At 45.6% G+C, this 13,041-nt stretch overlaps 1 protein-coding gene across 5 annotated transcripts in view; it reads left to right on the top strand.

Moving 5' to 3' along the window:
• RHBDD3 (rhomboid domain containing 3) overlaps positions 1-13,041 on the top strand; it is a 144,377-nt gene that overhangs the window by 99,204 nt on the left and 32,132 nt on the right. For all 5 annotated transcript variants that reach the window (XM_086951004.1, XM_086951003.1, XM_086951006.1 and 2 more), the window contains one exon: positions 4,736-5,122. In XM_086951004.1, coding sequence (XP_086807130.1) covers positions 4,736-5,122 — 387 coding nt within the window. The remainder of the gene's footprint in view (positions 1-4,735; positions 5,123-13,041) is intronic.

Below are 13,041 nucleotides of genomic sequence, written 5' to 3'. Positions count from 1 at the left end.
TTTGGGTTTTGGGGTATAGGGGTATTTTTAGGGTTTAGGGCTAGGTTTGAGTTTTGGGGTACAGAGGTATTTTAGGGTTCAGGGGTAGGTTTGGGTTTTGGGGTACAGGGGTATTTTTAGGGTTCAGGGCTAGGTTTGTGTTTAGGGGTACAGGGGTAATTTTAGGGTTCAGGGGTAGGTTTGGGTTTTGGGGTACAGGGGTATTTTAAGGGTTCAGGGCTAGGTTTGTATTTTGGGGTACAGGGGTATTTTAGGGTTCAGGGGTAGGTTTGGGTTTTGGGGTACAGTGGTATTTTTAGGGTTCAGGGCTAGGTTTGTGTTTTGGGGTACAGGGGTATTTTAGGGTTCAGGGGCATTTTAGGGTTCAGGGGTACAGTGGTATTTTTAGGGTTCAGGGCTAGGTTTGGGTTTTGGGGTACAGGGGTATTTTTAGGGTTCAGGGCTAGGTTTGGGTTTTGAGGTACAAGGGTATTTATAGGGTTTAGGGATAGGTTTGGGTTTTGGGGTACAGGGTATATTTATAGGGTTAAGATGGGTTAGTGTTTAAGGGTGTTGGGGTATTTTAAGGAGTAAGGGTGGGTTATGATCATGGGGTGAAGGTGTATTTAAAGGGAGCAGGGTGGGATTAGCACACAATATGAGGCATGGCCACACGCCCCCGGTGTTTGTCACGCCCCCAGCACACGCCCACAGCACACGCCCACAGCATAACGCAGACACGCCCACAAGGGACTACTTTGCTGGCACGGTTCTTTTACCTTTTAAATGTATATGGTGGGCGTCTGTATAGCCTATGTCCTTCTGCTGCAACTGCCCTTTCCAACGCTGTATTGGGTGTTGTGATTGGTGCTGTGGTTCCTGAGATTACCCGCCTCAAAGGTTTGGGCTCTCTCTTTATATTATTAGTATGGATGTCAAAAAATTCACCAGGATCTTCCTTGGTTTATCTCTGCCTGGTTTAAGACGGAATGGATCCCTATGTACCCTTTGAATGTCTCTTTCTATCTCGGACAGAGATTCTTCCATATTTAGAGAGTCCTTTAATATGGTTGCAACAAAGTTCTTTAAGTCCCCGCCTTCTTTCCCCTCCGGGATTTTTAGGAGCCTTAAGTTATTTTGTCTCGAAAAATTTTCCAGTGTCTCAACCCTCTCTTTCACTGCATTGCCTTCTCGTCTTAATGTCTGAATCTTACCCTCGGCAGCCTCTAGTTTTGCCTTAAGTTCTTCAACACCACTCTCAAGACCTCCTGTTCTTAGTGAGAGCCCGTCCACCTTAGACTCTAAATTTTCACACATTGTGCGGATCTCTGATTGAGTGAGTCTAGATTCCTCAAAACATCGCTTTGATTCCTCAAATCCGTTCCTAATCTCTTTCCTCATGCTGAGGAGTATAGCTTGAATGGTATCCTCGCTGGCATTATCTTCCCCATTATCTTTGCAGCCTAGGCTACACTGATCCAAGTCTTTCATATTACTTCCCACTGCTTCAATGAGGTCTTGCTGTCCCAGAGAGGCAGTTACGTCAGCAGCTCGGGGTACTGGTTCCCCCATTTCTAAGGCTCCGACTGTCTGTCCTTCCGATTCTAGTTCTCCTTTCTTCTCAGCCTGACCTCCTAAATTATTTACTGTAGCCTGTGAGTTATAGGTCCAGCCTCCCCCACTATCGTAGATAATGTAGATACAGTTTGTACACAAGGATGTGCCTCTTGATTTATGTTTAAGACCTGGGGAAGGACCTTAAAATAAGACTTCAATGAAGGAGTAATTCGAGGGGTAATTTTAGCTTTTGTTTTGGAGCTCCCCTTATTCAACCTGGTCTTATGTGGCAGCTCCTTTGGAGCAGTATAGCGCAATTGGCTTTCCTTACCCCTCCTTGCTGACCTTAGGGCAGGAGATTGACATGTATCAGTTGTAGTCTTGTGGTTCGATTCGATCTCAGACTCAGACCCAGACCCGAGCTCTGCGTGGGGCTGCTCTCTTGGGCTTTCTTCGGTATCCTGTAGTTGGGCTGTATTACTGGAGCCTTTAGCGGCAACTAATTCTTTGCCTTTATTGCTGCCTTTTCCCTTCCCCTTAGCCTTCCGCTTCCCCAGGGTTCTAGCTGTAGTTATATAAGAGGTCTCACTTGATATCTGTCTAAGATTTAGTTGTGTGTTAGATTTGGAGGTTTTAGGTGCGAAATCTGGAAATTGTGGAGAGTAATATCCCTGTGTGTCTGTGTCTATGGGGTCCTGGCTATCAAAAGGCTGTAGCTTACGTCTCAATGGAGACAGCGCCCTCCCCCTCTGCTGGTCCCCCTTACTGCATTGAGCAGTTGTTGCCACTTTTTTTTCTGCTGTGGTGTACAACGCTGCCCTTCTACTTCTTCGGAGCTCCACAGCTGCGTCACCCCAGCGGTAAGGTGCAGGGGAGAAAAGCACCTCCCAGTACATTGGTAACCCTATCCCCTGACCAGCTAGCACACCGTTTGCCACACCCAATTATAGCACCGTGTATACAGGCCAGCCTGACCCTGGGCTGACTCGCGTTATCTCAACCTGCAGATTTATATCTCAGTCTCAGTGATATTAGTAAATTTCCCAGTTTCAATTCGAATTTAAATGAAGCAATAAGTGTCTTGCTCTGTGCCTGAGTTTCTCACTCGCCCCTTTTTTTTTTGTAGAATGCCCGAGTAAACTCCAGCTCTATTGAGTCACAGCGCTTTCAGGCTTCTCATGCTTTCTCAGCAGGCAGAAAATCTCCTCGAGCCTGGAGCCAGAAGCCTGAAACCCCGCCTGCCTTCTCACTCCCCTGCTACTGCAGTGTAGCTGCGGTCCCTTAGTTTGAGACTCAGGTTTGTCTCATCATAGAAATGCCTCGCTTCACCTCCCGCTATCCTGCCTCGTTACTTCACGGCACCCTGCAGCTGGACGCTGCTCTCACCGGCAGAGTCTCAGGGGCTCTCTCTCCCGATCCTCCGTTCCCGTTCACCCTTCGCCTTGATTCCTTAAGACCGGTACCTTCAAAGACGTTACAGCTGAACGCCGTAGGACTCCGCCTGCTCTCCTTCTCCCCCTCGCTTGACAGCCGTTTTCTCCGAACAGCTCCCCAGCTCTCAGGTAGCAGAACGCGCTACAGCACGCTACGGAAAAAACACGGCTCTCACCACGCTTAGCTGCCGGTTCTCTGAGTTTCTTTTCTCGGGAAAAGCACAGCTATGATTCTCCAAATGCTCCCCAGGTGTCCCGCAGTCCACTGCTACTCACACGAACCTCAAGCTGAAACTGCAAACACGCGCGTCAGGGCATATCCCCAGGAGCTCCGCCAGAGACGTGCGCACCGCTCTAACTAGCGGCCGCCATGTTTCTCATTGACTTTCTGTCTTAGACAAGGTCTGCACTACTCATAACGCCTCATCCTTGAAACATAATTAAACAGCTATTTTTAATGGCTATTAAACATCTGAGGTGGGCGAGCCACTCAAAGCTCGAGTCAGGCTCGAGCTTGAGACCTGGCTCTGGCTCAACTTGAGGTCAATAACGCCTCATCCTTGACCTCAAGTTGAGCCAGAGCCAGGTCTCAAGCTCGAGCCTGACTCGAGCTTTGAGTGGCTCGCCCACCTCAGATGTTTAATAGCCATTAAAAATAGCTGTTTAATTATTATGTTTCTAGCTAGCCCTATACCCCAGATACAGTATCGGTATTTAATATTGAATTCCAGGGTTTTCCTATGGAACCGCCAGCCTTCCTATAGTGAAAATAGCAGTTGGATGGTAATCACTGTAAGGACATGCTTTACATTAAACTTTCTTACATGTCCTATTTTTAAATATGAAGCACTCTGCTTTATCAGCAATAAGGTGTACGTTTGTGGTGACTTATAAATATTTAAAAGGAAGCTTTAGGCCTGTCACAATGGGTTATTTTGACAGATCGAACTTGCAGTCATAACCTGCACAGCAAGGCTCCTGGTGGCAGGCCTACAGTGATGTTTACATTGCCATAGTATTAGATGGCACAATGGTTGCTGCAGTCCACTGACATTGAACTTACAGTGTACACCTTGGTACCATATGCCAGGGACCTATAGGTAAGTTAAATATGCCAGTCGGGTGTATACCAATTTCATCATGTTTTAAGTGGGAGCGCAAGCATTTTATCACTGGTCAGGAGGGGTAAAGAGTTCCATAACATCAAAAATAGGTTTAAGCAAAGGCAAAACATCTGGGACGACCCTGCAGAAAGTGCCAGTTTTCATCAAATACCTGCTGTGCACAGTTCTAAGTTGTGCAGCCTGTTAAACACCAATCTCAGGATATTTTACACCACTCTCATAAATTCCTTTATGCTTTTTGGGTTCATATAGATGAATGTGGCAATGCCTTGTGTTTTAAAGAATCCATCAAGTGGGGGCCTGACGCCTATTTGAAATTTTACACCATTCCTCTGCATTAGTGTCTCTTCTTGGGGTTTGAAGATAATAATATTGTAGCCAGAATAGCAGAGAGACTAGTCATATACAAAACCAGTAAAGGTCTTGTACATTGTGCCTTCTAGGTGTCACTGAATAATGACTGAATGGTTATTTCCTATCTTGAGTGAAACAGTAAATGCACACCTTATGTGTGAAATTTGTTTGCACCTTCACTGCGATGCATCCCATTAACATGAAATAAACAACGCAATGTTTACTCTATTTTACACATACTCCTTGGTGCTTTTCACAAATGTTCTCTTCTTTTCTTTGCTCCCACAGTGCATCGCATGTTCACCTATCCTGTGTGCCCTCCAGGCACGCCCTTCCTGTTCCTCGACCTTCTCATCTTTGTTGTAATGGGTTGGAATGAGGAACGTGCACTGGGGACCCTGCCCTACCTGCAGCGCACTGCCCTTGTTGCGGCAATGTCATCAGCTCTCTACCTCATCCCTGCCCTGCTCCTCTTCCAGTCACCAGTTAGTTCCTGTGGGTTCACCACTGTGCACATTGGCTTGTTGGCGGCAAGGTCATTTACTCGGCGAAGAGGCGTGCTGGGACGTATTGTAGCATTAGCACTCCCTTGCGTGATTATTTTATTTACTTATTTATTGTTCCATGAACCCCCCATACTCTTGTACATTTGTGGGCTGCTTACTGGACTCTTCTGTATCCTTTCATCAGTGGACCCTAATGAGGGCACAAGCTTGCAATGGACTACAGGATAAAATATATATTTGTGAAGGGGAGTACCTGAATCTTTTTTGAGACGTGAATATGTATGTAAATGTGCCGTTTGTCTAAAGTGAACCACAAACCCTTATATCACTATGACCACGATTTGTCTGTTCTACAACCGCAAAATGAGTTTTTCATACCTGCTCTTTTTAAAGATGAATAATGAAACTCAACACTTGCAGTTATATGTAATACTCCTGCTATTAAGCTCCGGGCATTTTTATAACCCAGTAACGGATGACGCTAGTTCCCTTTCTACATAACATTGTAAACTGTCTTGGATGGTTAGACCCTGTCATGCTTTTCTGGGCTAGTCTCTCCTCAGGAGTTGCCCTGCTCCTTCATGTTAGATCATTTAGAATTGACTTCTTTGAGGTCTACTCTTCAGGGGCATGGGCCAGGCCTTACTGTCCAGGGGTTTAATTGTCAGAGAGGGTACCATGTCTCTTGAAGGACCTGCTCTTGTTGGGTCAGAGAAGTCCTCAGAGGCCCCTGAGCAACACTTCTTTAGGTGGCTATATTGTTGTCTAGCAGCACATGTTGCTTGTCAGATCTGATTAATGTAAGTTCTCCAGACAACAACCTCTCTAAGGTTGTACACAGATGACATCGGACACCCTAGCCGAAGAACAAGTTAGTTACTTACCTTCCGTAACGCTCTTTCTGGTAGACACTCTATCTGGCCGCAGATTCCTCACCCTTTGAATATTCCAATGCGTCAGACTGGATCTGGAAACCTTTTTTCATAGTACCTCTGCGCGCCAAAAGGTGGTGCTGTGCTATCGAAGTGACACGCAGGGCCTATAAAGATTCTACTCACCCACGCTGATGTCAGTTGTTTTCAAGACTGTCCACGCCTCCAGAGGTGGAGTTCCAAAATCAAAATTAGTACACCAGGGTGCAGATTCCGAGACTTAGGAAATTATTAAGATGTAGAGTCCTGTGACTGAACAGGGAGGATGGGAAAGTCGGTGATGAATCTCCTCCTCCTTAGATGGGTGAGGCGGAGCATAGAATGCCGGCGGGGTGATGGTTTGACTGAAGTGGAATGATGTCACAAGTTTTGGTAGAAAGGAAGTTCTAGTAAGCATAATCAACTTATGACGAAGGTGATGTATGTTGAGTGAACACACAGAGCCTAAAGCTTGCTCCCACGCCATGCAGAGGGAATGGCAACCAGCAACACATTTTTAATGGTGAGAAGCTACAAAGGACAGCTGTGGAACAGTTTACAAGGAGTACACATTATATAAATAAGGACAAGATTGAGGTCCCATTCGGACATTACAAATGGAGAAGCGGGAAACATGTTTTGTAATCCTTTCAAAAATCATTACAACTGGTAATATAAATAAAGAGGACTGATAAGGCAACCTTAAGATGGACGAGAGAGCTGAAAGATAACCTTCAACTGTGCCCAGAGCAAAGCTTTGCTGGGTGAGAGACAAGGAATAAAACATCAAACAGATTGGCCTGGAGGCGGTCAACCTGGCAAATGCTGTACCAAACCACGAATTTGTCCCACTGATGGGTGTATAGAGTTTTCATTGAGGGATGCCTGGCTGCCAACATTATATCAACCACCTCCGGGGGAAGGTCAAAAGTGTTCAGCTGCCACTGCGTAATCACCACATATGAAGGTGTGGGTTGTGAAGGCTCAGGTGCAGAACCCTGCCTGTTGCTGCAACAGCAGGTCCTCCTGGAGGGCCAGCCTGATCGGAGGACATATGTTCAAGCCCAGGAGTTCTGGTTACCAATCTTTCTGTGCCCAATCCAGAGCCACTAGGATGACTTGAGCCCGGTCTGTCCTGATCTTCTTGAGAACTCAGGGCAGGGGTGGTATCTGTGGAAAGGCATGCAGGAGTCCAAGCCCCAAGTTCCACTCGGGGCGGGACGCCTCTCCGAGCGAGAGACACCATGGAAACTCCAACGCACAGAAGTGCTGCCATTGTACATTCTTGGCAGTAGCAAACAGATCAAGCCAAGGTTCTCACCCTTTGTGTAAGAGACCTTGAGCCACCTCTGGGTGTAGTTGTCACTCGTAATCTGCTAGGCGCCAACGGCTGTGCTTGTCCATCCTGGCATTCAATGATACTGTCGGGAAAATTCCTTGGTGGACCAGCTATTTTCAGAGGATTATGACCTCCTGGCACAGGGTCCTTGACCCCACCCTGCTCTGTTTGTTGCAGTACCACATGACGGTGGGGTTGTCCGTCAGCACCTGTAATAGCCCTCCCCTCCCTTCGATGGATGGTAGGAAGGCTTTCAGCACCAAGTGGATGGCCCTCTGCTCCAAAAGGTTGATGTGGGGCCGGGAGTTGACCAGAGGCCTTTGATCGCTAGCTCTTCCAAATAGCCGCCTCATCCCAGAAATGATCTACTATCGTTTCTGTGTGGGGATGGGAAAGGGTTCTTCCGCTGACCCAATCATGGTTCAGCAACCACCACTGCACATCTTTTGCAGTCTCTTCTGAAATCTCAACATGATTGGGGAGTTTCCCTTGATACTGTGTCCACTATTACTGCAGAGCCATAACATGCCACCTGGCGTGATTGACCAGCAGGTTGCAGGAGGCCATCAGTCCCAGCAGCCTCATTCACCTCACTGAAATCCAAGACCAAGGCTGAATGATCTGTATCAAAACCTTAACATCCTGGACTCTCTTTCCAGGGGGAAAGGCATGCAACCAGTTCATGTCCAGAATAGTTCCAATGAAGAGGAGCGGCTGTGAAGGAGTCAGGTGTGACTTAGGCATGGAAAAAAACATTTGTACGTCCTATCTTAAAAAAACCGTCTCAAGAGCCTGCAGAGGTCAGGAACTACCAGCCTATATCTTGCCTACTGCTTCCTACAAGGATCTTAGAAAAAGCCGTAAAATGAAGATCTGATTACCTTTTTTTAGGCAAATAATCTTTTGGATCCATTGTAACACGGTTTTCAGCCACAGCACTGTACAGAATAAGCATTACTTGCAGCTTCTGAGGAGATTCGAATGCAGGTGGATAAGGGAGGGAGGGCTGCACTCGGTGTTTGATACGGTTAACCATTAAGTGCTTGTCAACCGACTGGAGAAACTAAAGATTAATGTTGCAGCTCTGACCATACTCCGTTCTTTTCCGTCAAATAGAGAACAGACTGAGGTATTTGGAGGGCATACCTTCTCCTCTTTTCTTTGTGAGGCTCATAGATCATCATTATCACCAACAATATTTAACATCAGTGTCACCCCCTTGGCACAAATCCTTCGATCTCACAGTTTTTCTGCAATATCCTATGCCGATGATACGCAGATACTGGTATCAATTACATTTGAGGTAGACGGTGTAGACAAATAATTTAACAACTGACACACATTACAAGTTGGATGCAAGAAATATTTTTCATGCCTAAAACTGAGAAAAAAGGAGGTGATGCTCTTTGGAAATGACACCTCTTACTGGAATGATTCTTGGTGGCCAGCCGATTCACGTCCGTGTCCATCTACAGTTTGAAAAGTGAAAAATCTTGGAGTCCTGTACGATGACCAACTTTGTTTTTCAGAACAGATTAATCATATTACATCTTCATGTTTTTATTTTATGAAGATACTAAAAAGGATCTTTCCATTCATTCCATCAGATATGCAAAAAATTGTAATAGCTGCCGTGGGTCTGTCAAAGATAGACTGCCAGTACCCTTTTCAGAGATCCAGGGTAGAAATATACTTCGCCTTCCCTATCCTCTCTATCATTTCATCCACCCGGGGCAAGGGATAGGTATCGAATGTGGATATTTTGTTGACCTCCCGAAGTCGATACAGAAGCGGACCGACCCGTCTGGTTTTGGGACAAGGACGATAGGGGAATTCCAGTCGCTAACTGAGGGCTCTATTATTCCCATCTTTTGCATGTCTTCTATCTCCTGCCTTATAACCGCCCGACGGGCCTCGGGTACTCTATAGGGTCGCAACCGGACCACCCTTCCTGGTTCGGTTTCGATGGCATGCTCAGTAATACTGGTTCGACCTGGAGAAGAGGAGAAGACTCTCTGAAGGGGTCCTAGGGCTTTGCAGAGTTCCTGGACTAGAGTAGGAGGTAGTTCAGGGTCTACACAAGGGTCAAAAGGAAAGGACAGGGTTTGGTTAGTGTCAGGAATGGTCTAGACATTAACTTAACATCGGGTAAAACCCCTCATCATCTGGTTCCTGCAATCACAATGTTGCTTGGTCGCTCGATCAGATGGACGCAATTAGTGGCAAAATTCCGACACAAGATGGAGGTAGCTACTTCTAATGTTTCTGATCTCTCTGCTGGTCAGCGTTCTAGACTTGCTAGATGACGTGCTGGAGCAGGGAAGTTGATGCGCGAGCGAGGTAACCGCTGCGCACTTCAACTGTAATCCCCTGAGAGACGGAAGCCTCGCCGTGCTCTTAGATCTCTCTTTGAACCGTGTTAGCGGTATTTTCCAGTCAGCCATTTCTGAATCCTGAGGCGTTCAGTCTCCCCGTTTAGTTTCTTCAGGAGGCAGCATTTTTTCCGTGTAGACAGCGTCAATCCTTGTCAGCTGTTAAGCGGACCTGATTATTTCTTAGCGAGCGCATACCAGTGATGACAGCGCTCGTACTCCTGTGTTGACGGCGCTGTTCTTTCTCAAGCTGACTCTGAACTTCACCGGACAACAATCTCCAGAGAGCGCATTCCAGTGTTGACAGCGCTTGCATTCCTGAGTTGACGGCGCAGTTCTTTCTCAAGCCGACTCGGAACTTCAACGGACATTATCTTCAGTGAGCGCATTCCAGTGCAGACAGCGCATTTCCTGTCACACCATTCAGAACTGCAGCAGATTAACCCGGTAAGACTGTTCCTTGAATTACCGGCTGAATCTTCGTTTGTTTCACCAATGAAGAACTCTTACATTATATGACTATGACAACATAATCATTTTGAGAGGAGTCTCCGAGCTCTTAGTCAAAGGCTAACTGTGTTTGTTTCAATATCAAAATATTCAAAAGACTTTATTTCTGAGTCAGTAATTCCAGACATTGTGTGTAGAGCAATCTTCTGAGGAAGACTTCAGTATTCATCCTCTCAAGGCACTGGGCAGCAGTTTGATCGTTCTACTAGCAGGTTCCTGAATGTAGATAGAAATATATATATATATATTTTTGCTTACCAACTCAACTCTTCAATTATACATTCTTGCCTACGGAGAACAGTTAATTCTTTAAACATCATTTTCTTGCCAAGCAAACTCTGCTCCTTAGACCATAACTCCGTCCCTTCCACAGCCTTAAAGACTCAATGATTAATCTCCAGAGAATCAGCTTGTATCAATCCAGCTTTGAGTCTTTACAGAGAGAGGCTTAGGTACACACTCAGTCAGGTAACCCTAATGTTTTAGAGTAAAGTACAGTCTAGCTAAATTCTGATGTTGTGAGAATGTAGTAATGGTTTGTTAACTCTTGCAGGTGAACTACCATATTCTGAAGAAGAAGGAAGTCACCAGTGTGTCTGTCTCTCTTGTTAGTCATCCACTTCCCCTTTCCCCTTCGCTTCTGGAGTCAGAGAAATCTGGTTCAGTGGTGAGAGGGAGTTGGGAAATTAGCGTCACTCTTCAGCCAGGCGTCTCTACGGAAATCTGGAATTTCAGGTACTTGCCCCTTGACAGATTGAAGTGCCCGCAGTTGCCTTCCGTCTGGGCGTCATGGCTGAAGGTTTAGATTTGAAAGCTCTGGGCTCAATTTTGGAAGGTTTACAAAAACAGTTGAGTGAGACAAGGGAGGAGGTTAAAAAATCTAATCAGGAGACTAGTTATCTGCGTCAGCGACTTAATGAACTTACAATTAGTCCTAGTCCAAATTTTGGTGGTCAGAGGTCCCAAACATTCAGTCCTTCTCCTTCAGCCTCTGAACTTACTACTCAGGTAGTGCATGCTATGTCCCCGACAATTCCTTTAGCTCCGCCTGAAAGATTTCTGGGAGACCCAAACAAGGCACAGGTATTTGTTACTCAATGCTCTTTGCATTATCTGTGCAAACCAATAATTTTTAAAGAAGATCAATCAAAAGTGGCTTTCATGCTGTCTTACCTGAGTGGCGATGCAGCGGCGTGGTCAATGCCGTTAGTGTCCACCAATGACCCAGTGTTATATAATTTTGAAAATTTCAAAACTGAATTTTTGCGCATTTTTGATCGACGATCAATTTCTCAGTCTACCGACAACGAGCTTCTGGATTTGAAGCAAGGAAACAGAGAGTTGGTGGCATACCTTGCTCAGTATAATAAGTTAATTGTGGAAACGAAATGGCCAGAGTCCAAAAGAGCAGCCATATTCTATCGAGGTTTGAGGGACGAATTAAAGGATGGGCTGGCTCAGATTCCTAAAAGACCTACTGATGTTTCGGAATTGATAGATTTGGTTCTTCAAATTGATCAGAGGCAATCGGAAAGACGTACCGAACGAAGAAAAGATATCCGACCGATACCTCCAAGGTTTGATCGAATGCGTGCTGAAGTTGGAAAGACAAAAGAAGAAGCAGCTCCAGAAGAACCGATGCAAATTGGTACCGTCCGAGGACCGTTGAGTAAAGAGGAAAGAGAGAAAAGACGAGTAGGGAAACTGTGTATGTATTGCGGTGGTTCTGGTCATTTTTTAAGGGAGTGCCCTAGACGACCCAAGGCTGCGTCATGGGTAAAAGACAAGCTCCACCAGTAGAAGGAGTTGCTCTGGTGGAAGCAGATTCTAAGACAACTCCCAACCTGCAAAGTTTGGCAAATACCTTGCAATTTTCTGCTCCTCATCTTATTCTCTCATGTCAAATCTCTTTTGGTAAATCCGGACTGGCCACAGTGGCTATTATGATTGACTCCGGAGCCACTGGAAATTTTTGTGATCTAGTTTTTGCCAAAAGTTTGGGCATTCAATTTTTGAAAAAAGCAAAACCTGAACCAGTACGCGCTGTGGATGGAACTCCTCTCTCCTCAGGTCCAATATCCTTTGACACAGAAGTGATTACGATTTTGGGACCAGGAGAACATAGTAGCGATATCAGTTTCAATCTGATCGATGCCCCGCAATTTCAGTTGATTTTGGGGTTACCTTGGCTAACAGAACACAATCCCAAAATTGACTGGGCCAGGAGAACAGTTGAACTAAATTCTGATTACTGTCTACAACATTGTTTTCACCCAGCTTCCAAGGAGAGAGAGCCAACAACCTCTTATTGTCTAGCTAATCAACCTCAGATCATTTGCACAGTGGAAATTCCAGAAATCCCAAGAGAATATCAAGATTTAAAGTCAGTATTCGATGAAAAAGAAGCTCTTAAACTCCCTCCTCATCGGGAATATGATTGTAAGATTGAGTTAGAGCCTGGAGCGTCATTGCCATGTAGTCGGATCTATGCTCTTTCAGAATCCGAGAATTTGCATTTAAAAGAGTACCTTGATCAGAATCTGGCCAATGGCTTTATTAGGCCTTCACAGTCCCCAGTCTCCTCTCCTCTTTTCTTCATTCCAAAGAAGGACAAAAGTTTGAGGACTTGCATCGACTATAGGGCTTTGAACCTGGTTACAAAAAAAAATCGTTACCCGCTACCACTCATTTCTGAGCTTCTGGATCAGGTGAAAGACGCCCATATTTACACCAAATTAGATCTAAGAGGGGCTTACCACTTGGTGCGGATGGCAGAAGGAGATGAGTGGAAAACGGCATTTCGAACTAGATTTGGTTTATTTGAATACCAGGTTATGCCCTTTGGGTTGTGCAATGCACCCGCAGCCTTCCAACATTTTGTGAATGATATCCTTCGGGAGTTTTTGGATAGGTTTGCGGTCGTCTACATAGACGATATCCTTATTTTTTCAAAGGA

Source organism: Lissotriton vulgaris, unplaced genomic scaffold (genome assembly GCF_964263255.1).
Source record: "Lissotriton vulgaris unplaced genomic scaffold, aLisVul1.2 SCAFFOLD_852, whole genome shotgun sequence".
NCBI lineage: Eukaryota > Metazoa > Chordata > Amphibia > Caudata > Salamandridae > Lissotriton > Lissotriton vulgaris.
This window is presented reverse-complemented; position numbering and strand designations above follow the sequence as displayed.